This window comes from Macaca mulatta, chromosome X, assembly GCF_049350105.2.
Source record: "Macaca mulatta isolate MMU2019108-1 chromosome X, T2T-MMU8v2.0, whole genome shotgun sequence".
NCBI classification, from domain to species: domain Eukaryota; kingdom Metazoa; phylum Chordata; class Mammalia; order Primates; family Cercopithecidae; genus Macaca; species Macaca mulatta.
The window spans coordinates 47,570,714-47,594,769 of NC_133426.1; the positions used below are offsets into that span (position 1 = coordinate 47,570,714).

At 48.7% G+C, this 24,056-nt stretch overlaps 2 protein-coding genes across 7 annotated transcripts in view; one reads left to right on the plus strand and one right to left on the minus strand.

The window, feature by feature from the left end:
- The first annotated feature begins 11,196 nt into the window (after positions 1–11,196).
- Positions 11,197–22,093, plus strand: ARAF (A-Raf proto-oncogene, serine/threonine kinase). 4 transcript variants are annotated; one of them, XM_077988603.1, is made up of 16 exons: positions 11,197–11,243; positions 12,881–13,035; positions 13,199–13,302; positions 15,084–15,186; positions 15,272–15,426; positions 15,539–15,637; positions 16,931–17,072; positions 17,176–17,203; positions 17,278–17,423; positions 17,522–17,724; positions 19,026–19,202; positions 19,295–19,382; positions 19,865–19,966; positions 20,202–20,333; positions 21,172–21,306; positions 21,513–22,093. In XM_077988603.1, exons 2-16 carry the CDS (start codon positions 12,940–12,942, stop codon positions 21,645–21,647), a joined length of 1,845 nt encoding a protein of 614 aa, XP_077844729.1. In that variant the 5' UTR covers positions 11,197–11,243; positions 12,881–12,939; the 3' UTR covers positions 21,648–22,093. The 4 variants fall into 4 exon arrangements, with proteins under 4 accessions (XP_077844729.1, XP_077844728.1, XP_077844730.1 ...); XM_077988602.1 differs by having other exon boundaries at positions 19,295–19,370; positions 19,829–19,966; XM_077988604.1 differs by having other exon boundaries at positions 19,295–19,370.
- Positions 22,087–24,056, minus strand: part of SYN1 (synapsin I) — a 50,199-nt gene continuing 48,229 nt past the window's right edge. The window contains exon 13 of one of the 3 annotated variants that reach the window (XM_015127296.3): positions 22,087–23,120. In XM_015127296.3, coding sequence (XP_014982782.1) covers positions 23,093–23,120 — 28 coding nt within the window. In that variant the 3' untranslated portion in view covers positions 22,087–23,092. Of the gene's footprint in view, positions 23,159–24,056 lie in introns of all 3 variants that reach the window. The other 2 variants (XM_028842222.2, XM_015127295.3) reach the window with 2 other exon arrangements.

Consider the following 24,056-nt stretch of genomic DNA (forward strand, 5'->3'; position numbering starts at 1 on the left):
AACATAGTAAAACCCCATCTCTACTAAAAATACAAAAATTTGCTGGGCGTGGTGGCACGTGCCTGTAATCCCAGCTACTCAGGAGGCTGAGGCAGGTGAACTAGGGAGTCAGAGGTTGCAGTGAGCCAAGATTGCACCACTGTACTCCAGCTTGGCAACAGAGCCAGACTCCATCTCAAAAAAAAAAAAAAAAAAAAGATTGCCAAACATGTAAAAGTCTGATGGAACTGTCAATAGGTGTATTGTCATTGGAAACAGCTTGGCGATATCTATTAACTTTAAAGATACACACTCTCTGTCAGCCAGAGATGCAAACACATGTCCAACCAAGCCTAAGGAGGCATCTCTTTACTATGTGGGTCATGCCCGTGCAGGATTTCTCTAAATATTTTAGTTGGTGCACAGATCTTAAACCCCAGTCATTTGACCTGTGGGAGCCCATTTCTAACATCCACAAGCTAATAACAAGCACTAATGTTGCAAATGAAAAGACATTTAAAATGCTCATTTTACAAATTATCAAAGCCTCCAGTGTTGCATGGTAGATCAACAACCATTAGTAGCCTTCCACAGTGAGACCTTTCTTTTTTTTTTGAGACTGAGTCTCACTCTGTCACATAGGCTGGAGTGCAGTGGCATGATCTTGAGTCACTGCAACCTCCGCCTCCCGGGTTCCAGTGATTCTCCTGCCTCAGCCTCTCGAGTAGCCGGGATTACAAGCATGAGCCACCATGCCTGGCTAATTTTTGTATTTTTAGTAGAGACGGGGTTTTACCATGTTGGCCAGGCTGGTCTCGAACTCCCGGCCTCAAGTGATCCACTCGCCTGGGCCTCCCAAAGTGCTGGGATTACAGGCATGAGCCACTGCGCCCAGCCTACAGTGAGACCTTTCTGATCAAATGTTAGCTCACTGTCCAAGGTTAGGAACTCCCAATTAGAATGACTTGTCCTCAGGTGTCAATTAAGACCAACCTACCTGAGGTAGACACTCTGATGTGCCTCCTGGATCCCACTTCAAGCAGGAGCTTGTTTTCCCAGCACTGGCAGTGCTGTGAGCAGATAGCTCTCAGTTGCCAGCCCCTTCAGGAGTGGCCTTAGCTGCAGAAAGCCTCCTTGTGCAAGGGCATACCCTTCCCAGGGCAGCCTACATCCATAACTGATCAATGAGGGGATATGAAGGCCTGGTCACCTTCAGCCAGCTCAAGAAATCTCTGATGGACCTAGCTCCAGAGCTTTCCTGAAGGATCATCCAAGGCTGTGCTAGGGACTGTATCATAGCTGTATGGTCCCTCTGTCCAATCCTACCTCTTCCGCTTCCTTTCACATGCATTGATAGCAAGAATGCTCGCTAGTAAACAGTCTGTGCGCTCAACTCCATCGCAGAGCCGGCTGGTTAGAGAAACCAAACTCCCAGCACTTTGGAAGGCCAAGGCGGGTGGATCACTTGTGGTCAGGAGTTCGAGGCCAGCCTGGCCAACAGGGTGAAACCCCATCTCTACTAAAAATACAAAATTAGCCATATGTGGTGTTGAGGGCCTGTAATCTCAGCTACTTGGGAGGCTGAGGCAGGAGAATCGCGTGAACCCAGGAGGCAGAGGTTGCAGTGAGCTGAGATCATGCCACTGCACTCTAGCCTGGGTGACAGAGCAAGACTCCGTCTCATCTTTACTAAACATACAAAAATTATCCGGGCCTGGTGGCACGCACCTATAGTCCCAGCTGCGCAGGAGATAGAGGTCGCAGTGAGCCAAGATCGCACCACTGCACTCCAGCCTGGCCGACAGAGCAAGACTCCGTGTCAAAAAAAAAAAAAAAAAAGAGGCTTTGAGGCCAGATGCAATGGCTCACGCCTATAATCCCAACACTTTTTGGGAGGCTGAGGTAGGAGGATCGCTTGAGCCCAGGAGTTTGAGATCAGCCTGGGCAACATAGGGAGACCCTGTCTCTACCAAAAAAAAAAAAGTAATCGTGGTGGGGGGTGGCACGTGCCTTGTAATCCCAGCTACTCAGGAGGCTGAGATGGGAGGGTCACTTGAGCCCAGAAGTTTGAGGCTGCAGCAAGCCATGATCGTGCCACTGCCCTCCAGTCTGGGTGACCAGAGTGAGACCCTGTCTCAAAAAAGAAAGAAAGAAACTTTGGCCAGAATTATATCATTACTTTGAGAAAAGCACCCAAGGTATTGGTTTTGCGGATTGTGCAGTCATTAAGAAAAGGAACAGGCACTTCTGCTTCTTGCCAAAATCAAGTAACAGGGACCAAATGTAACTTCCCATCTGAAACAGCCAAAAAATCCCAGACTATATAAGTGAAACAAAGGTTTTAAAGACACTGGATATCAGGCAATGAAGGACAGTGGCCCCTGAGAAATGGGAAATAAACAAGGTGAGCCCTATGACTGTCCCAGCTCACTGCTGTGATAAGGGATAGAGTTTCCAGGCCATAGCACAGGGAGGAGGAATTGAGGTAAAACCTGGTAGACTTCTTGAATCGAAGAAATTTTTTTGTTATAATATTGTACTATAGTTTTGCAATATGTTATTATGGGGGAAACTTGGCAAAAGGATACACTAATTTCTCTGTGTTCTTTTTTTTCCTCAATGGGAACGTGGGGGTGGGGACAGGGTCTTGCTCTGTTGCCCAGGCTGGAGTACAGTGGTATGATCACACCCACTGCCGCCTTGACCTCCTGGGCTCAATCGGATCTTCCCACCTCAGCCTCCTGAGTAGCTGGGACTACAGGTGTGTGCCATTGGGAAAAATACACTGTATTAACACCAGTGGGAAGAAAGCTGGGGTAGCTATATAAATATCAATTTAGATTCCAGAGCAAAAAAATATGGAAAAGAAGGCCATTCCATAATGATAAAGCAGTCAATTAATCAAGAGAACATAACAATGCTAAACACTTATGTACCTGGCCAGGCGTGGTGGCTCACACCTGTAATCCCAGCACTTTGGGAGGCCAAGATAGGTGGATCACCTGAGGTCAGGAGTTCGAGACCAGCCTGGCCAACATGGTGAAACCCCGTCTGTGCTAAAAATACAAAAATTAGCCAGGTGTGGTGGTGCATACCTGTAGTCCCAGCTACTTGGGAGGCTGAGGCAGGAGAATCGCTTGAATCCAGGAGGCAGAGGTTGCAGTGAGCCAATATCACGCCACTGCACTCCAGCCTCGGTGACAGAGTGAGACTCAGTCTCAAAAAAATAAAAATAAAAAATAAGACACTTATGTACCTAAAACAGAGCTTCAAATTACATGAAGCAAAGCCAACAGAATTGCAGGGAGAAATAGGTTTCAATTCCCCTCTTTCAAAAGCTGATAGAGCAAGTAAGCTAAAAAAAAGTCGACAAGGATTTAGTTGATGTGAACAACATTGTATTAGTTTGCTAGGGCTACCATAACTAAATACCACAGACTGAATGGCTTAAACAACAGAAATTTATTTTCTTCTAATTCTAAAGCTGGAAGTTCAAGATCAAGGTGTCAGCAGTTTTTGTTCCTCCTGAGCCCTTGCTCCTTGGCTTACAGATGGCCACCTTCTTGCTGTGTCCTCACATGGCCTTTTTTTCTGTGCACTTGTGCCCCTGCTGTGTCTTTCTCTTCTTTTTTATTGGGGGGGGGCGGGGGTTCAAGTTCTCACTCTGTCACCCAGGCTGAAGTGCAGTAGTGCGATCATAGCTCACTGTAACCTTAAAGTGTTGGGCTCAAGTGATCCTCCCACCTCAGCCTCCTGGGAAGCAGGGACCAGAGGTGCACACCCCAATGCCCAGCTAATTAAAAAAAAATTTTTTTTTGTAGAGATGGGACCTCACTATGTTGCCCAGGTTGGTCTTCAACCCTTGGCCTCAAGTGGTTCTCCCACCTCGCTGCCTAAGGTGCTGGGATTACAGGCATGAGTCATTCCACCCCACCTCTTCCTCTTCTTTTTTTTTTTTTTGAGTTTTGCTCTTGTCGACCAGGCTGGAGTGCAATAGCGCGATCTTGGCTCACTGCAACCTCTGCCTCCCAGGTTCAAGTGATTCTCCTGTCTTGGCCTCCCATAGTGCTGGGATTACAGGTGTGAGCCACCACACCCAGCCTTCCTCTTCTTATAAGAACACCAATCCTATTGGATTAGGACCCCACTATTATGAACTCATTTAACCTTAATTTCCTCTTTTAAAGGCCCTATCTCAAAATACAGTCACACTGGGGTTAAGGCTTCAACATATAATTTTTGGGGAAACACAATTTAGTCCATAACAAACACTACTGACCAGCACTGGCTGATCTGGGTACCTGCAGGCCACCAGGATTGCTAAAACATCTGTCAATGTTGTGACTGAACCTTCTGAAATGAAACTAGCCTTCATTTTGGATTCTTGGAGTGTTTATTCTTGTGTAATCTTATCAGTGTCCTTGAACTTGGGCCATTCAACAAGTACTGCCAAGGGACATAGATATTTGCTTTGATACTTTAATAGTTTCAATGGTGATGACAGTGATAACAGGAACAGCTAATAAGTACTACAGTCACTATGCATCAGGCATTCTGTAAAGTTTGATGCAGATTAGTTCACAGAATCTTACAAGAACCCTATGATGAAAATACTTTTAGAAAATACTAAAGATGTTAAAGCATATAATCAGTTGACTTAAAGTTAAAAAAAATACTAAAGATGAAACTGAGACACCAAGAGGAGAAACAGCTTGTCCAAGGTCGCACAGTTATTAATACATAGCAGGACCTGAGGATATTCATACACTCTAACTAGGTAAGTGGTCAAGTATTAAGGCATTCTGGGTAACTTCAGAATTGATTTTCTCATACCACATGATAGTAGGCAACATTTACATGGGTGACAAAAACTATTGCAAGTTATTTTATACTATATACAGAGAGGACTACATATGTATATTATATCAATAATGACACAGCAAAGACAACATGTGGTTCACTTGTCCAGAAAAAATGAAAATTATTTGGAGTATATTCGAAATTTCGTTTACAATCATTTTATAAATTGAATCAAAATTTATTAAATATGGATGATGTAAACCGACAGATATTACACTTTTTTTTTTCACCTACGATGGGTGGTGAAACCCATGGTGGGTCAGTGTATATGTGCTTAGAATAAATGTGTAAACCTTGAGAAAATTTTTACAAAGTGCATTTCTGATTGAAACCAAAAGTAGACATTTCAGAATTACTTGCTTGGTGGAAATTGCTTTTTATTTGTTTAATTAATTACACTTTAAAAATAATTGCTGACCATACTGAATTGCAATCCCTACCAAGGGAGCTACCAGGGAGGAAGAGAGGTGTCTGTCACTGTCTATGGCATCTTAAAGGTGGCCTGCACTGCTCAGTGTTTGTTTATGGGTTCATACTGATCTCTTTGCTTAACTATTTTCCTATTTGAGAAATAAGCATACTTAGCGCAGAATGTCCTCATCAGAGTAAATCTTTAATAATAAAATTATACGACTATTATTTGATTTAATCATGTTTTTCCACTCATCTGATCCTTGGGTTTGGAAATGGAAAATATATCAGCCAGCACTTTTTTTTTTTTTTTTTGACGGAGTCTCGCTCTGTCACCCAGGCTGGAGTGCAATGGCGCTATCTTGGCTCACTGCAAACTCCGCCTCCCGAGTTCACGCATTCTCCTGCCTCAGCCTCCCAAGTAGCTGGGACTACAGGCGTCCGCCACCACACCCGGCTAATTTTTTTTGTTTTTTTGTTTTTTTGTTTTTTTTTTTTTGAGATGGAGTCTGGCTCTGTCACCCAGGCTGGAGTGCAGTGGCCGGATCTCAGCTCCCTGCAAGCTCCGCCTCCCGGGTTTACGCCATTCTCCTGCCTCAGCCTCCCGAGTAGCTGGGACTACAGGCGCCCGCCACCTCGTCCGGCTAGTTTTTTTGTATTTTTTAGTAGAGACGGGGTTTCACCGTGTTCGCCAGGATGGTCTCGATCTCCTGACCTCGTGATCCACCCATCTCGGCCTCCCAAAGTGCTGGGATTACAGGCTTGAGCCACCGCGCCCGGCCTTTTTTTGTATTTTTAATAGAGACGGGGTTTCACTTGTGTTAGCCAGGATAGTCTTGATCTCCTGACCTCGTGATCCACCCGCCTCGGCCTCCCAAAGTCAGCCTGCACTTTTGTTTAATTTTATGAAAATATGGAGGTACCCTATATAACATATAATGAACTTAAAAAAAATAAACAAGCCAGGCGTGGTGGCTCACGCCTGTAATCCTAGCACTTTGTGAGGCCGAGGCAGGCGTATTGCTTGAGCTCAGGAGTTCAAGACCAGCCTGGGCAACACGGTGAAACCCCGTCTCTACTAAAATACAAAATATTAACCGGACGTGGCGGCGGGCGCCTGTAGTCCCAGCTACTCAGGAGGCTGGCGCAGGAGAATCGCTTGAACCGGGGAGGTGGAAGTTGCAGTGAGCAGAGATCTCGCCACCGCACTCCAGCCTGGGCAACGGAGCGAGACTCCGTCTCCAAAAAAAGAACTCTGTCGGTTAAATGGTGTGTTTTTCATAGGGATAGCACATTGAAATTACTACTCAATGAATTTTGCTAAGAAAGACTTTTTAATAAGAACAGTTAAAAAGTCATGGTTAAATTCACTTAGTTGTAAATTTCCTACACCTCTCCCCTCCAGGGTTGTATATTAAAAATCCCTTCCAGGAATGTACAGAAGTGGAAACTTCCACATTCTACTTTTATTAAGGATTTCGATAGAACAATTACTGTTGCCTCATCACTAATTTAAAAGCAACATTAAGTTCCTGGTTTGTAGCCGGTCTCAGGCCCACACACCTCCCATTGGCCACCCCCTGTTCATAGCTATTGGTCTGTCAGTGGTTCCGTGGTGAAGTAGAGCCTATCAATGCCTGGGGTATCCCAAGGCCCGCCTTCCACTGCACTGCCATTGGCAGATCTCGCTGCCTGTTGGGGGACCTGGAGCGAATCGAGGCTCCCTGGGTTGGCAGAGAGGAGCTGGTGGTTGAGGGCCCTGAGTCAAACCTGTGTTCCCGGCCTCAGAGAAATGTGCACGCATGGTCATCTCCCCGGAAATGAACCGCTGAGAGGGCGGCGGTGGGATGGGGTCCCAGAGATGGCGCTCTCCAGGCCGCAGCAGGGGCCGGCGAGGTCGGCGGCTTTGGGAAATGAGAGTGGCACGTTTTAGAGGAGGTCTCCAGGCAGGCAGGACTGCTGGGTGGATCTGGGATTCCTTAAGGAGGTGCCCATGGCCGCACCCTTGTTAAACACTTTTTATCTAACGAAGCACTCTCTCCTTTTCCCCTACGGTGAGGGCAGCCTGAACCTTAATGTCTTCAGCTATAAAAGTAGCACTACAACGGCAGTCGGCGAACACTTGAGATTTAAAAAAATTTTCAGGCATGTTTCTGAGACTTTAAAATGAACAACAATAAAAATCAACAAGTACTTTGATAGCTTTACATTTTTTTCCAGATGGATAATTACAAGGGGGATGTCAGAGAACTATAATCAGCTAGTTTGGGTTTTAATTTTTGTTTTAATACATGGTACTTCTAATGGTTTAAATATGGTGGTGATGATAATGATAAAAAATCAAGAAGGTCAGGCGCTGTGACATGCGTCTGTGGTCCCAGCTTTCTGGGAGGATGGCTTGAGCCCAGGAGGTCGAGGCTGCAGTGAGCTGTGATTGCACCACTGCACTCCAGCCTGGGTGACAGAGCGAGACCCTGTCGCAAAACCAAACCAAACCTAAATCACTTTAAAGGCCTTCATGCTTTAAAGTGTCAGGTACCTGTAAGGTACTTGGCTGAAGTGCCAGTTGAGATGGGTGTGAAGTGAGTCTATGAGTTCTTGGGGGAGAAAGCATTGCCTTTGAGTGGGCTGTGTCCCCTACCCTTCCCCTCCTTCCCCCTATCCTGCGAAAGCAACGAGCTTTTGCTGGCATTTTTCTCATCTTTTTATAAACGTTGAACGATGGAGCCAGAAGTCTGTCTTCAAATAATGCCTAGGAATTAAAGTTTTTAAACAATTTAAGTGAATTGAAATATAAAATGCACTCCCCTATTCCCCTCCCCAAAGCCCCTCACTGAGCTCCAAACAGGAGTTGTTCCTGACCCCACTGGCACTGAGGTGGTTGCCAGGACTCCTGCAGTGGGAGATGGAGATTCAGGGCCTAGGGATTTAATTTCAGAAAAAAAGAATTTTTTCAAAATAATTTCCCCAACCAGTAAGAATTTGTACAAACACAAACGTTTAGAATTATGTTTGAGGCCTTCTTTTTTTTTTCTTTTGCCACACAGTTCTTACTCTGGTATATTACACATAAAGCAAAATATATCCATTTTCAGTATAGAGTTCAATGAGGCCAGGCAAGGTGGCTCATGCCTGTAATCCCAGCACTTTGGGAGGCCGAGGTGGGAGGATCACTTGAGCCCAGGAATTCAAGACCAGCCTGGGCAACATAGTGAGACTCCATCTCTACAGAAAATATTAAAAATTAGCTGAGTGTGGTGGTGTGTGCCTGTAATCCCAGCTACTTGGGAGGCCGAGGTGGGAGAATTACTTAAGCCCAGGAAGTCAAGGCTGCAGTGAGCCATGATTGTGCCACTTCACTCCAGTCTGGGTGACAAAGCCAGACTCTGTCTCAAAAATAAAAAAAGATAATAATAAAAATAGAGTTCAATGAGTTCTGACAAATGCATACAGAACATTCCAATCACCTGCAAAAGTTCTTTAATGTACTTCCCAGTCATTCTCCCTCAAAACAACATCTAATGTGATTTCCTTCACTATAGATTAGTTTTGCCTGGTTTAGATTTCATACAGGTGGAATACAGTATTTCTCCTTTGTGTCTGGCTTTTTTCATTTGGCCCCATGTCTATGAGATTCATCTATGCTCTTCCTATATGTCAGTAATTTGTTCCCTTTCATTGCTGAGTAGTATTCCATAACCCCGTTGTTGTATTTCTTTGTCAGTTCTGTTTCTGGACACCTGGGCTGTTTCCAGTTTTTTGATATTATGAAAAAGCTAATCTGAACATTTGCATACAAGTTTTTGTGCAGATATACTGCAATAGTAGCATGTTGTAGCTGGCTCACCAGAGCAGATTTTGTGCATCTCTTTTAAATCTGGTTCAGCGACTGTCACATCAGTAGCCTGAAATAAGCCACGGGGACAGTACAAATTAGAGCCATTTTCTTCCTGGAGAGTTGGTTGTTAAACATTTACCAGCACACCATTGGACACGTGTTTTCATTTCTCTAGAGTAAATACCTAGGAGTGAGATTGCTGAATTGCATGGCAGGTCTATGTTTAATTTTATATGAAACTGCCAAACTGTTTCTAAAGTGCTTGTGCCACTTTACACTCCCAATAGCAATGTATGAAAGTTCCAATTGCTCTACATTCTCATCAATACGTAGTATTGTCAGTCTTTTTAATTTTAGCCATTGGAGTTGGGCATGGTGGCTCACGCTTATAATCCTAGAGTGTTGGGAGAACGAGACCAGGAGCTTGACACCAGCCTGGGCAACATAGTGAGATTCTGTCTCTCTAAAAATTTTATTTAGCCATTAAATGGTGAAGATTCAAATAGAAAAGTGGAGTTGGGGCCAGGTGTGGTGGCTCAAGCCTGTAATCCCAGCACTTTGGGAGGCCGAGGTGGGCAGATCACTTAAGGTCAGGAGTTTGAGACCAGCCTGGCCAACATAGTGAAATCCTGTCTCTACTAAAACTATAAAAATTAGCCGGGCATGGTGGTGGGCGCCTGTGGTTCCAGCTACTCAAGAGGCTGAGTTACCCAACTGATTTTTTTTTTTTTTTTTGCATTTTTACTAGAGACGGGGTTTCGCCATGTTGGCCAGGCTGGTCTTGAATTCCTGGCCTCAAGTGATCCGCCTGCCTTGGCCCCCCAAAGTTCTGGGATTACAGGCATCAGTCACCACACCCGGCAAGAATGGAAAGTTTTATTACTGAATAAGCACTGCACCAGACTGTGATGCACATCACAAACAATCGGCTAAAGAGGTTTCAAAGACAAAAGAAATCTCATCCGTTTATGTAACAGGCAGATACAGCCCATTACAAACATATTCTCAAACAGTAACTTGTGCTCAAGTAAGAAACTTGACAGCACCATTTGGTACACATACTTCATCCCAAATTCACCTAGTAATTGGTGCGGCTATCTGTGTTAGTTAATTGCCTTTATCCAAAGGAAAACGAAAACTCGTATCTTTATGACAAGCAGGTAATAACTTGAAGCCAGGCACGCAGATCAAATTCCCATGAAGACGGGAAGACAGGGGTGCTATTTTCATTGATGTTTACATTTCATCAAAGAGATGGCTACGAGGCTCTTAAGAAAAACATTCCGGGGTTGTAAAACTGGCAAGAGATCTAGCATTTTAAAAGACTTACATCTCAAAGGGACAGAGAAAATTTTACAGTTACAAGTTTTCTAAAGGAAATGCTCTAAGACAGACGTCTCTCTCTTTTGACACCAGGGAAAATTCGATTTTTAAAAATTTGTGTTTACCCCACAGTACCTCCACACATTGACTGGCATCGTGCTCCATTCACCGCACTTCCCTCTTCACCTGGCCACCTGTGACTAGTTTTTCAAAATCCTAATCAACCCCATTCCTAAAGGAAGCCTCCCAGACAGAAGGCCGCCCCTCCTAGGGCCAGCCCCCCAACCCCCACCACACCAGAGACCCGCTGTCCTCAAAGGCTATGAACTACAGTCTCCTAGAGCCGGTGAACATCGCCGATCATTTGTTCTGATTCCAACCCATTTCAAAGATGGTAAAACTGAGACACAGGAAAATAATAAAAGGGCGTTTAGGGCACTGGCCCAAAAAGGGTACTTAAGGATTTCTCCGTCCAGATGCCAGAGCCCTAAGGTCAGCCCCAAATGACCTTAAAAAGTCCTGCTTTATTCGTCTATGCCACTATTGAGGTTAAAGCCCCAGGCACGCAGGTCTTGCCCCAACTGCGCCTGCGCGAGTCAGGACTTGCGCTTGCCCCCGATCTTGACGTTTCAGGCTGCCCCTCCTAATCCGGAACACGACTCACATTCCGTTGGTCTTGCCTTGACAGACGTGACCTTGATCCAATAAGAGTGGAAGGATGAGTACCGCAGAGCCAATAACGAGAGTCCGAGAGACGGCGAAGGCGGACTCTGTGAGGAAACAAGAAGACAGGCCCAAGATGGAGGCGGCGGTGGCTGTAGCGGCGTGACAGGTGAGGGCGGACCCGGGAGGGCTCGGTTTCTGGAGCGGCTGCCGGGCACGGGCAGGGCGCCCGGACCGAAAGCTCAGCTCCAGGATGGCTGCGCCCGGGCCCCGGCGTCCCCCGCCCGGAACCGGAGGAGTGGTTTGACCCGGGGCGAGACCATCGTCGACAGCGGGGGTGGGGTGGGTAACAGGAATAGGCGGGCAAGGCTGCGGGTGATGGTTTCGCCCGCTGCTAGTGGTGGTGCGCCTGCGCAGAGCCGGAAGCCCTTTGGTAGGCGGGACCCTACCGACTGGTGCCGGGATTCCGTCTTAAACCCCCTAAGGTGTCCAATGACCTTTCCTTACCAACTGCGGGGAGTGTGTGGAAACGGGGTTCACTCCCCGGTTTCCTTATTCTGGATCAGTGTCTGACCCCTTGGGGGGGGGGGAGAATGTCAGGATTCTCGCCTCTGTAACCGCCTTCCATGATCCCCCATTCAGTTTACACCAGTAATGTGCCTGTGACCCCCTCACTGGTTGTCAAGGAGAATTTTGGAGCTCCCTCTTTACCTCCATTTTTCTCCCCGCAACACCATACCTTCCTTCTCCTTTTGCTATGACAGTGTCTGGTGATCCACCATTACCTCCCCAGTTTGGCTCGATGTCTGGTCATTTCCATTTCCACCCTTCTCCCCATTACAGTCCCTAGTGACACCTGTTACATCTCCCTTCCGCATAGTATGTAGTGACCCCCACCCATGAACTCCTCATCATAAAGTCTTGGGACTTCCATTAGCCACCTAACACGGTGTCTGTGGTCCTAACATCAACATTACACCCCAGGGCTTAGGGATGTCCACAGTGCCCTTTAAGGATATGTTTGGTGCAACCTCCATCTTCCCCACACTAAGGGCAATATCTCATGATCCTCTCTTTCCCATCACCCTGCCTGCGACTCCTCCCTCACCAGAGTATCTGGCACTTCCCCCGTTCTCTGTTAAAAAGGCAGGACACTTTGGGAGGCTGAGGCGGTGGATCACCTGAGGTCAGGAGTTTGAGACCAGCCTGGCCAACATGGTGAAACCCCATCTCAACTAAAAATACAAAAAATTAGCCAGGCGTGGTGGCACACGCCTGTAGTTCCAGCTACTAAGGAGGCTGAGGCGGGAGAATGGTTTGAACCTGGGAGGTGGAGGTTGCAATGAGCTGAGACTGTGCCATTGCACTCCAACCTGGGCAACAAGAGCGAAACTCTGTCAAAGAAAAAAAAAAAAACAACCAGGACATTCTGTTCGTGCTTCTTATGTACCTGACAGCTCAGTGCAGTGTGTATTGACTTCCCCATTAGTCCCCAGCACAGAGTCTTCTGTGCTCCTGTACCCTCCAGGACAGTATGCTCTGTCCCCCTTCCTTTTTCTCTCCCCCCCAACCCTGTGCAGTGAAGCTGAGACCTTGGCACTCATGAGTGAGAAAAGCAACAGGAGGGTCTGAGCAGAGGAGGAACTAGAAGGACTTCAGATGTGAGCAGGATCTCTTGGGCTGTCATGTGAAAATTAGGCTGCAGGGGGCGACAGGAGCCTGGACTTTGAATTTTATTTTGTCCCCTGCCACTTTGCTTCCAGACTCTCATTATTGGACCTCTGAATTCTGTCTGCCTTCTTGTAGGAGCCCCATGGCACCTGCCCAGCCCCACCTCAGCCCATCTTGACAAAATCTAAGGCTCCATGGAGCCACCACGGGGCCCCCCTGCCAATGGGGCCGAGCCGTCCCGGGCAGTGGGCACCGTCAAAGTGTACCTGCCCAACAAGCAACGCACGGTGGTGAGTCATGGAAGCGAAATGGCAGGGGCTGTGGATGGACCCAGTTGTAACTCTGGGATCAAAAGGGTGACAACGGTTGGGGGAGGCCTTTGCAAAAGGATGGGAACATCAACTGTGGCCTCTGTTGGGCAATGAGGACCCCTACATCTGCACATACACACAGGTGACTGTCCGGGATGGCATGAGTGTCTACGACTCTCTAGACAAGGCCCTGAAGGTGCGGGGTCTAAATCAGGACTGCTGTGTGGTCTACCGACTCATCAAGGGGTGAGTGTGGCAGCCCCACGCCCACCCACTGGGTGCCCCACCTCCCATCCCCTCCTCAGTCATTTGATTCCTTCTGTTCTTTATCACAGAGTCTTCCATTAGTCTTCCCTTAGTCTTTAGTCCCCCCTTATCTGCAGGGTACGTGTTCCAAGACCCCCAGTGGATGCTTGAAACCACAGATAGCACCGAACCCAATTGCTATCAGCCGGAACATGTTTCTATTCTTGTCTTCTACCCATAAATGTAATGCCTTTTCCGTCTTAACTAAGCATGTATCATGCACTCCGGCCATCGCTTTTGCAATATGAGGTATGACGTCAAAACTAGCATGAATTTATTTTTCCTTCTTCACAGTTCCAAAGATGGAAGATTCGGCCGGGCACGGTGGCTCACGCCTGTAATCCCAGCACTTTGGGAGGCCGAGACGGGTGGATCACAAGGTCAGGAGATCGAAACCATCCAGGCCGACACGGTGAAACCCCGTCTCTACTAAAAATACAAAAAAAAAAAAATTAGCCGGGCGTAGTGGCGGGCGCCTGTAGTCCCAGCTACTCGGGAGGCTGAGGCAGAAGAATGGCGAGAACTCAGGAGGCGGAGCTTGCAGTGAGCCGAGATCGCGCCACTGCACTCCAGCCTGGGCGACTGAGCGAGACTCTGTCTCAAAAAAAAAAAAAAAAAGATGGAAGATTCTTACAGTAGATCTCAACAACCTCAGCATATGATTTTCTTTGCTTTCAAGTCAAGAACTTTTACCTTTTTGCCTAAAGGAAGCACTTTACAGCTTCTCTTTGGCATGTCCGAATTGCCACCAACACTACTCCTGTGCTTTGGGGCCATTATTAAGTAAAATGGCGATCACTTGAAGACAGCCACTATGATATTGAGTCAGTTGTTTGATAACTGAGCAGGCTACTAAGTGATGGGTGGTAGCATAAACAGTGTGAATCTTCTAGATAAAGGGATGATTCACATCCTGGGTGGGATGGTGCAGGATTTCATCATGCTACTCAGAATGCACGCAATTTAAAACTTATGAATTGTTTATTTTTGCAATTTTCAATTTAATACTTTCCCACCCGGTTGACCACAGGTAACTGAAACCGTGGAGAGTGAAACCACAGATAAGGGAGGACTACTGTAGTTCAAGTAATCTATGAGTTCATCCATCTTTTGTTTTGTTACTTCATTGGTTCATTGGCCTGTAAGGTCAACCAACTCATTCTCCCCTGACCCCCAAGTCCTCACCCTGGTCCATCACTTCCTCCCAGATTTCATCTATTTTGTCCTTTCACGATGTCATGACTTCATCAGCTCTCTTCTTCCTCATTTTCCCCATTCTTTGTCTGCTGAGTTGGGTCTTGCTGACCTTATTTATTCCTCTCTCGTGGGGTTCCTTAATTTTTTATGCAGTTCACACAGTGCACTTTGTTGTTTCAGTGCCTCCTCAGCCCCCTTTTCGGGGGCTGGCTTAGCGCTTCTAAGATGTAGTTGTTTAGTTTCATTTGCTTCTCCCCTTCCGTTTCAGAGCATGGACTCTTCACACCGTCCTGCCTCTCATTACCCTTGTGGCCCAGGGCCAGTCATTTTATCCCTCTGAGCCTGTTTCCCATCTGTAAAGTGGGGGCAAGGATAATGACTAATTCCTAGAGTTGCTATGATGAGAATTAAACTTGCCAGACATGACCCTGTGGGTAGCAGGCTTGGAGGGACTTGTGGCGGTTCCCTGCCTCACCATGGCCCCTACCCACCCTCCCACTCATTCCTTTCCATGCCCCCTGCAGACGAAAGACAGTCACTGCCTGGGACACAGCCATTGCTCCCCTGGATGGCGAGGAGCTCATTGTCGAGGTCCTTGAAGATGTCCCGCTGACCATGCACAATTTTGTGAGTGCAGGGTGGATGGTGGGGGCGGATCATGGTGGGGAGTATCCTTGGCCAGGTCTCAAACTTCCCTGCTCTGCGGCATCAGGTACGGAAGACCTTCTTCAGCCTGGCATTCTGTGACTTCTGCCTTAAGTTTCTGTTCCATGGCTTCCGTTGCCAAACCTGTGGCTACAAGTTCCACCAGCATTGTTCCTCCAAGGTCCCCACAGTCTGTGTTGACATGAGTACCAACCGCCAACAGTGAGCCCAGCCTGGGGTGGGTGGGGGGATGGGGAGCACAGAGACCCAGCCACAAGGCCCTTACAGACAGCTGACCTGTGTCCCCTTACTTTATACCCTTCATGCCCTCAAGGTTCTACCACAGTGTCCAGGATTTGTCCGGAGGCTCCAGACAACATGAGGCTCCCTCGAACCGCCCCCTGAATGAGTTGCTAACCCCCCAGGGTCCCAGGTAGGGGTGCCTTAGCTGAAGGGCTACTGGGGGAGAAAAAGATCTGGGGACTCTTGTAGACCACAAGCCATACTTTATTCATTTGTTTACTTGACAAACATTTATTGAGCACCTACAAGTGTGAGTAAGGGCATGAAACTGGGACCTTGGGCAAGTCACCTGATTTCTCTGGGCCTCAGTTTTCTCATCTGTAAAGAGGGGATAATGATACTTTCTACCATATAAGGTTCTGCTGAGGATTAAATGAGTTAAGACATGTTCAGTGCCTAGAACAGGATCTGGTATAGTGTAAATAATCAGTTATTTTTATTATTAATTATAAATATATTTATAAGCATCTAACTACTTTGCTAATTCTTCTAGTATAACCATACTGAAGCCTTTCCATTTTGAAATATGTATTATTTTATCATAAATTACTTCCCTTTTATTGCTTCTTTATGTTAAATATTATACAAAACTATAGCTATATTAAAATATATTATTGCTCTAATGTATATTTTATAATGTGCATATTTTATGGTATATTTATGTTATTGTATCATGTTGTATTACATAATGTTATATAATGTAGAACATCATACATGTTTATATGATACATAAAATAAAGTTAGGGTATTATATTATTTTAAATTATGAGTGTATATGCATTAATTACCTTTGAGTTTCATTTCAGGATAGTGAAGGGAACATTAACATATTTTTGTAACTACAATATGTTTAGCATATATCGTGTATAACGTATATATAACATAGAATATGGTAATATGTATACTTTAAAACATTGCTATTTTAATATAGATGATATGTATTATATAACATTTGAAGAGTACATGTAATTATAATATATAATTATAAAATATGGTACATTCCCCTTTCCCCACTATCTGTGTGGCTTGCTATCCTGCCTGTAGGAGTTTACTCCAATGTCACCTCCTTCTCAGAGAATCCTTTCCTGACACTTTCTAGGAACACTTTGTGTCTCCTTATTTTGCTTTACTATTTTTCTTTATTGCACCTATCACCATCAGGCATATTATATATTTGTTTTTTATTTCAGCCCCACGAGGGCAAGAACTGTTATTTTGTTTTACAGTTTTATCTCCACCACCTAGAATGGTATCTGGCACACAGCAGGCACTCAATAAATGTTTCTTGAAGCAATGAATAATAGTACTGCCAGTGGACATTCGCTCTGTGTGAGCTAAATGCATGTTTATGGCTGGGGGTGGAGTGGGGGCTTTCTTGGTTCTCTGATTCCTGGCAGTGACTTCACAGCCTTTCGCCTGGCAGGCCTCACACTCAGCACTGTGACCCGGAGCACTTCCCCTTCCCTGCCCCGGCCAACGCCCCCCTGCAGCGCATCCGCTCCACATCCACTCCCAACGTCCATATGGTCAGCACCACGGCCCCCATGGACTCCAACCTCATCCAGGTTGGTGCTGTGGGGAACAATGCCAGGGACCACTGGGCAGAGGGGAGAGCCATTCCTGTTGGCCTCCATGCCCTCTTTTTGACTCCTGTCCCTCTTCTTCTAGCTCACTGGCCAGAGTTTCAGCACTGATGGTGAGTCCCCCGTGCCTGCACCCTGACCCCCGCTGCCCCACTTGCCTCCACTCATATCCTTTCTGCAACTGCAGCTGCCAGTAGTAGAGGAGGTGGTGATGGAACCCCCCGGGGGAGCCCCAGCCCAGCCAGCGTGTCCTCGGGGAGGAAGTCCCCACATTCCAAGTCACCAGCAGAGCAGCGTGAGCGGAAGTCTTTGGCCGATGACAAGAAGAAAGTGGTATGCTTGAGGGCGATCCTTTTGGGAGCACCAAGGCTGAGTGATGTGGGATGAGGGATGTGGGCAGGCCTCTTAGATGCCACCCATCTGGCCCACAGAAGAACCTGGGGTACCGGGACTCAGGCTATTACTGGGAAGTACCACCCAGTGAGGTGCAGCTGCTGAAGAGGATCGGGACGGGCTCGTTTGGCACCGTGTTTCGAGGGCGGTGGCATGGCGATGTGGCTGTGAAGGTGCTCAAGGTGTCCCAGCCCACAGCTGAGCAGGCCCAAGCTTTCAAGAATGAGATGCAGGTGCTCAGGTGAGGTGGCACATTTGCGTGGATGGGAGTGGCAGGCCCGGCCTTGGCACCTCTCTGGGAAGAGGCCATGCTTGGAGTGCTTCCTGGACATCACCTGTGTTTGTGTTGTTAAACCATCATCAGAAGTTGTTTCTTTCTGAAGGGCATCCCTTTCCCCTCTGGGAAATGGGTATGTTTAGAGGACCTGTGATCATGCAGTTGTTTGGGTTATTAATGAATGGCTCTGCCTCCAAAATGTGGGTCTTCTTATTTGCCGCTGCGAACTGGGTCTGGGTGTGGGCCACCATTCTCGTTACCGCATTGCCAGGAAGGCTTGCATCTTTCCTTCCCCTCTGCTTGGACTACAACGGTAATGTTCTATTTATAGTGTTGGTTCTTGTTATTCATTAATTCTAATGCCTTGATTTAAACAATATTATCATCACCATAATCTAATCATTGCTTATTTTTTATAATTGCTATAATATGTAATCAATACAGTATTCATCTAGTCATGCTAAGAAAGCCAGGTGTCTCCTTTTTGCTGCTATAGTTACTATGTAGTATAGTACTGTATACCTATATACTACAGGTAGTACTGGATAGCTTCTACCAACCCGGGGGATGCCGGCATGGGCTTTTCCTCTCTGTCAAATGGGCACAATTATGTTACAGAGAATAAGGTAGCTAATACAATGATCAGTTTTACAGTTGAGGAACCTGAGGCCCAGAGAGGTTAAATGTCCTTCCCAAGGTTGTACAGTGAGTACCTGGTGAGGCCTAGATTTGAAGATGAGTCCAGACTCCAAGCTCTTTACCTCTAAGCTTCTCATGGTGCTGAACAGGCTCTAATCATCACATATCACTGGTATTTTAATCCTGCATCTATCCATATTATATTGATACATCAATGAGGAAGGTTGGCATTCTACCTTCTCATCTGTGAGATGGTCACAGACCCAGGTAATGGTCAGAGTCAGAGGGGTGGGGGATGTTAATGATTAGAAATGCTGCTGTAGGCAGGGAGGGGGAGGGGCAGCAATTCCTCCCTCCTGCTTTTGTTGGGAGACTCGGATGGGGAAGCTCCGGATGGGGAAGCTTCGCATATAAGCCCACAGCAGAGAATCATAGCCCAGTAAACACATCTCACAAATTCATGAAATCTGGCAATGCTGTGGTCCTGAGTGCCCCAAAAGACAGGGTGAAAATGAATGACCGAAGAAGGTAAAGAACAGTGCCACTCCTGTTGTGACAGTAAGTCACAGTAAGTGACAGTCACTATTTTTCCTCCCCACCTCTGACATTGCCCTCCCTGCCTGCAGGAAGACGCGACATGTCAACATCTTGCTGTTTATGGGCTTCATGACCCGGCCGGGATTCGCCATCATCACACAGTGGTGTGAAGGCTCCAGCCTCTACCATCACCTGCATGTGGCCGACACGCGCTTCGACATGGTCCAGCTCATCGACGTGGCCCGGCAGACTGCCCAGGGCATGGAGTGAGCCTCCCAGCCTGGGGAGGGGTGGGGGGAAAGGGTGGGGGAAATGAGGTAACCCCCAGCCAATCCACCACCTGCCTCCACCCCCACAGCTACCTCCATGCCAAGAACATCATCCACCGAGATCTCAAGTCTAACAGTATCTGTCCCTGGACTGGGGTTGAGGGGGTGGGCGCAAGGGCTTAGAAGGATGCCTCTTGTGGGGGTTCTGGGAATTACAAAAGAGGGGCATGTGTCCCAGAGCTCCTTGCCAGGTGGCAGAACTGTGGCCAGCCAGGGGGCTTTAATGGCAGCCTGTTAGTCTGAAGTCAGAGGTGTGGCTGGTTCAGGTACCGTTCTTGGCAACTCTGGTTAGAGTCTGATGTGTGACAGTTGTGGAGGGCATTATGGTCAGCATCAGAGGCATAGTGAGTTCTGGTGCCCTCCGAGGGGCTTCCTGTTCAGAGTCAACAGCGGGGCTGAGTGTGGGGGGCACTAGCAGGCATTCCCTGCCCATGTCAAGGTTCTAGATAGTTGGTGTGATATTAAGGGGCTCCTGGTCAGGATCAGAGGGATGAGTGGTATAAGGGCACCAATAGGAACCTCCCAGGCAGGGTGAGAGGCATGGCTATTAGGAGTCCCTGTAGTGGTCCTTGACCCTGGCGGACATCTTCCTACATGAGGGGCTCACGGTGAAGATCGGTGACTTTGGCTTGGCCACAGTGAAGACTCGATGGAGCGGGGCCCAGCCCTTGGAGCAGCCCTCAGGCTCTGTGCTGTGGATGGTGAGTTGGGCCAGGCTGGATGGGGGGTACGTGGGGATGTAGGCTCCAGGATTGGGGTGTGTGGGGCCGAGTGGGAACGGGGATGCCTGTGCCAGGTGTGGGTGTCTGGACTCCTCACGTCCCACCTCATGTGGGTGGCTCTGAGTTGTACGCTGTGTGGCCAGTGGGATCTGGGACTGTGGACCAGCCATTTGCTGACCTCTGTGGTCCCCCTGCCTGGTCTGGCCTGTTGTAGGCAGCTGAGGTGATCCGTATGCAGGACCCGAACCCCTACAGCTTCCAGTCAGATGTCTATGCCTACGGGGTTGTGCTCTACGAGCTCATGACTGGCTCACTGCCTTACAGCCACATTGGCTGCCGTGACCAGGTGAGCCCCACACCTTACCCACAGTTCCCTGGGCTGACGGATCCCCTCAGGCATCCATACCCCACATCCCCTCCTTTTTGCACTGATGAATGCCACCCTTTCCCCAGAAACCTAAAATTTTGTGGGATAAAGACTCCCAGAATCCCTTGGGCTCCAGACACCTACAATAAATTCTCTGGGTCTCCCCTACCCCAACTTCCCTCTTCTCATATCCACAGCCCTCTGGGACAAAAATCCTCGAAGTCCAGAATACCCCAAATCTCTACACCTAGAATCCCCCAAGGCCCCCACATACCCCAAAGCCCTCTGTATCCCTAGACGCCTATAGTCCTCTGCTCTGGGTACTCAAAATCCCCCAGATCTCATTTCTCCCAGCATCCCATTTCTCCCCAGAAACAGAGCCCCTTTGTGCTTCTGGAATAGTCACAGGCACCCACAGTCACCTAGGCCTTCAGGTATCTAGCAGGCCTCAGGGCCGGGGTACCTAGAACCCTCTAGGCCTCAGACCCGCACAGAAGTACAAGCTCCCCCAGACCCAGAACTCCATGTTTCCCTGAGACTCAGTACTTTCCAGGTCCCTAAGCCTCCTAGAAACTCGTGGGCCTATAATCCTCTGAGCCCCAGATACCTACAATCCTGAACCCCAAATTTGAATCCCTCTGTTCTGAAAGCAGAGAATCCTCCCAAGTCCTCAGCGATGGAGAATCCTCTGGGCCCCGATACTGACAGTACCCCAGTTCGCTAAAAATAAACCTCCCAAGCCCCTCAATACAAAATTCCTTGGGCCTCCCAGCCCCTGACCCCAGATCACCCCTTTCCTGCCCCCCTCTGCCCCCAGATTATCTTTATGGTGGGCCGTGGCTATCTGTCCCCGGACCTCAGCAAAATCTCTAGCAACTGCCCCAAGGCCATGCGGCGCCTGCTGTCTGACTGCCTCAAGTTCCAGCGGGAGGAACGGCCCCTCTTCCCCCAGGTGGGCTGGGTAGGAGGGCTGGACACCTTGGGTGGGTGACTCTGGGATGGAGGAAGACTGAGATGGAGGCAGATATGAATGTGAAAGCTCAGAGGTTGTGTGTGTGTGTTTGTGTGTGTGTGTGTTTCCCCATGAGGCTGGGGCCTGGGGCTGTTGGGATGCCCATAGGGCTCTGGACACCCCTCCTCACCCCCACCTGCCCTCAGATCCTGGCCACAATTGAGCTGCTGCAACGGTCACTCCCCAAGATTGAGCGGAGTGCCTCGGAACCCTCCTTGCACCGCACCCAGGCTGATGAGTTGCCTGCCTGCCTACTCAGCGCAGCCCGCCTTGTGCCTTAGGCCCCGCCCAAGCCACCGGGGAGCCAGTCTCAGCCCTCCACGCCAAGGAGCCTAGCCCACCAGCCAATCAATGTTCGTCTCTGCCCTGATGCTGCCTCAGGATCCCCCATTCCCCACCCTGGGAGATGAGGGGGGTCCCCATGTGCTTTTCCAGTTCTTCTGGAATTGGGGTCCCCCAAAGACTGAGCCCCCTGCCTCCTCCATCATTTGGTTTCCTCTTAGCTTTGGGGATACTTCTAAATTTTGGGAGCTCCTCCATCTCCAATGGCTGGGATTTGTGGCAGGGATTCCACTCAGAACCTCTCTGGAATTTGTGCCCGATGTGCCTTCCACTGGATTTTGGGGTTCCCAGCACCCCATGTGGATTTTGGGGGTCCCTTTTGTGTCTCCCCCGCCATTCAAGGACTCCCCTCTTTCTTCACCAAGAAGCACAGAATTCTGCTGGGCCTTTGCTTGTTTATTTTGTTTCCCGACTCTTCTCTTGGGGTTCAGAGCCGCTGAGGGGTGGGATGAGTCCAGGCAAGGAGTGGAGGTCAAGGGGAGGTGCGGACCACATAAACAGCGTCACTGCACGCATCACCACAGGCGGCACGATGAACGAGGACCACATATGCCAAGCACGGCACAAGAGGAGGCCACGTCAGTCACAGACACAGACATCACGGCAAAGGTGGGGAAGCGGAGACCACTGGCCTTCCGTGTGCAAAGGATTCTGGGAAGATGAGTGGAATTTGCATATTTAAAGACAGCTGTCAGAGGCAGGAAACTGGGGAGGGAGTCCCTGGGGGAACCGAGGGGTCCTGGAAGTGGGAGGAGCTCCCAAGGTATTGAATGAGGTTGAGGGGGCTGGTGTTGGGTGGCATTTGAAGATGTGGATCTTCAGAGGGATGGAAGATCCATGGGAAGAGGCTCAACAGTAGGGGTTTCTTGAGGATTTGGAAAATTCTGATGGGAAATAGGTGTGCTGGAGAGATTTGGGACCAAAAATAGGGTTTTCCAGGAACTTCAGGGCTCCAGGAAGGGATTTTGCAATGGGTTGCCTGGTATTTGGGCACTTCCAGGAAGGAAAAGGCCCTCTGGGGAAACCAGGGTCGGAGGTCTTCAGGAATCTGGAGGTCCTAAAACAGAAGTAGATCTTGAAGTGACCAGGAGTGGGGTTCTAAAAGGACTTGGGGATTCCACATGTGAGAACTGGATTTAGGGCCAGGAGGAGTCAGGTTTCTCAAGGTACTCAGGGATCTTGAGGAATGAGAGGTGGAATCTTGGAGAACCGGGAGATGGGTTCTCAAGGGATGTGGAGACTCCAAAAGTGAGAAATGGATTCAGGGCCCAGAGAAGGGTTGCCCAGGGATTTTGGGGTTCTCAGTGTGGGGTATCAGTCGGAGAAGAGGCTGGCGAAAGACTTCCTCAGGCTGCGGATGGTCTCAGCTTTCACCTCGTCCTGGCTAAGGCTGGGCCTGGGCGGGGCTGGCTCTGGAAGGTTGAAGGCATTGGTCAGAGACTGGGATTTGCTAGAGAGAGACAAGGTGGAGGCGTGGGAGGAAGGGGGAAGAGGAAGGGGAGGAAGGGGAGAGAAACACAACGTTACCCCAGGCCCGGCCCCAGCCCTGCCCCTCTGATTCTGGGGCTGTGCCTGTGACCTCCCCACCCGCCACCATGGGCCTGGACCCTAACAGGTTCTCAAGGCTGGGAGGACTCAGGTGGAGTGGGTGGAGTCCTGGGCCAGGGAGGCGAGATCTGGGACAGGCTGGGAGGACTTGGATCCAGGGTGAAGTGTGGGATTCATGGGAAGAGTCCTGGGCAGAAGCTTCTCTGAATTCTTGGCTAGTTTGATACAAAGGGGAAGATGAGCAGGGAGGTTTCCAGTCTAAGGGTGAGGTGTCCAGGAGGGCCTAGGAAGGGCTTGGACCAAGGACAGGCTGTTGAGCAAGTCAGCCTAAGGCAGAGCAACTGGGTGGGGCAGGGAGGACGTCTGAGCTGGAGTGGGAGTTGGAATGGACCAGAAGAAGCAGATGGTTGATGATTCTCAGGGAGACTGAGATGGGCCAGAAGGATGTGGAGAAGGAGGAAAAGTATGAGGGTGGAGTGGAAGAGCGAGATGATAGGAGGACTAGGACTCAGGCCAGGAGTTTTAGGGATGGGTTGGGAGGGGGAGGGCCAGTTTGGCAGGGAAGGCTCTGGGCTGGGCAGGAAGTTGCAGACGGTGGGTCAGCCAGGTGCCTGGGAGGCCTTGGAGGAGGAAACTTTCCCAGGGCCTATGAGGAGGAATTCGAACAGAGGGCAGTTTCTATGGGATTCTAGCACCAAATTCCTGGGGTGGGGGTGTGGAGCCTCTGGTGGGCCGGGAGGAGCGAAAGCTTGGGGGAAGGGCTTGGCTCAGGCTGGAGAGAGTTCGTGGGACCCCTGCAT

Excerpts from the sequence above, each read along its gene's own strand:
- ARAF (XM_077988602.1), top strand. The coding sequence starts at position 12,940 with ATGGAGCCACCACGGGGCCCCCCTGCCAATGGGGCCGAGCCGTCCCGG. Across the intron at positions 13,036-13,198 it reads CCAACAAGCAACGCACGGTG|GTGACTGTCCGGGATGGCAT; the intron begins GTGAGTCATGGA and ends ACATACACACAG. Across the intron at positions 17,424-17,521 it reads CCGATGACAAGAAGAAAGTG|AAGAACCTGGGGTACCGGGA; the intron begins GTATGCTTGAGG and ends TCTGGCCCACAG.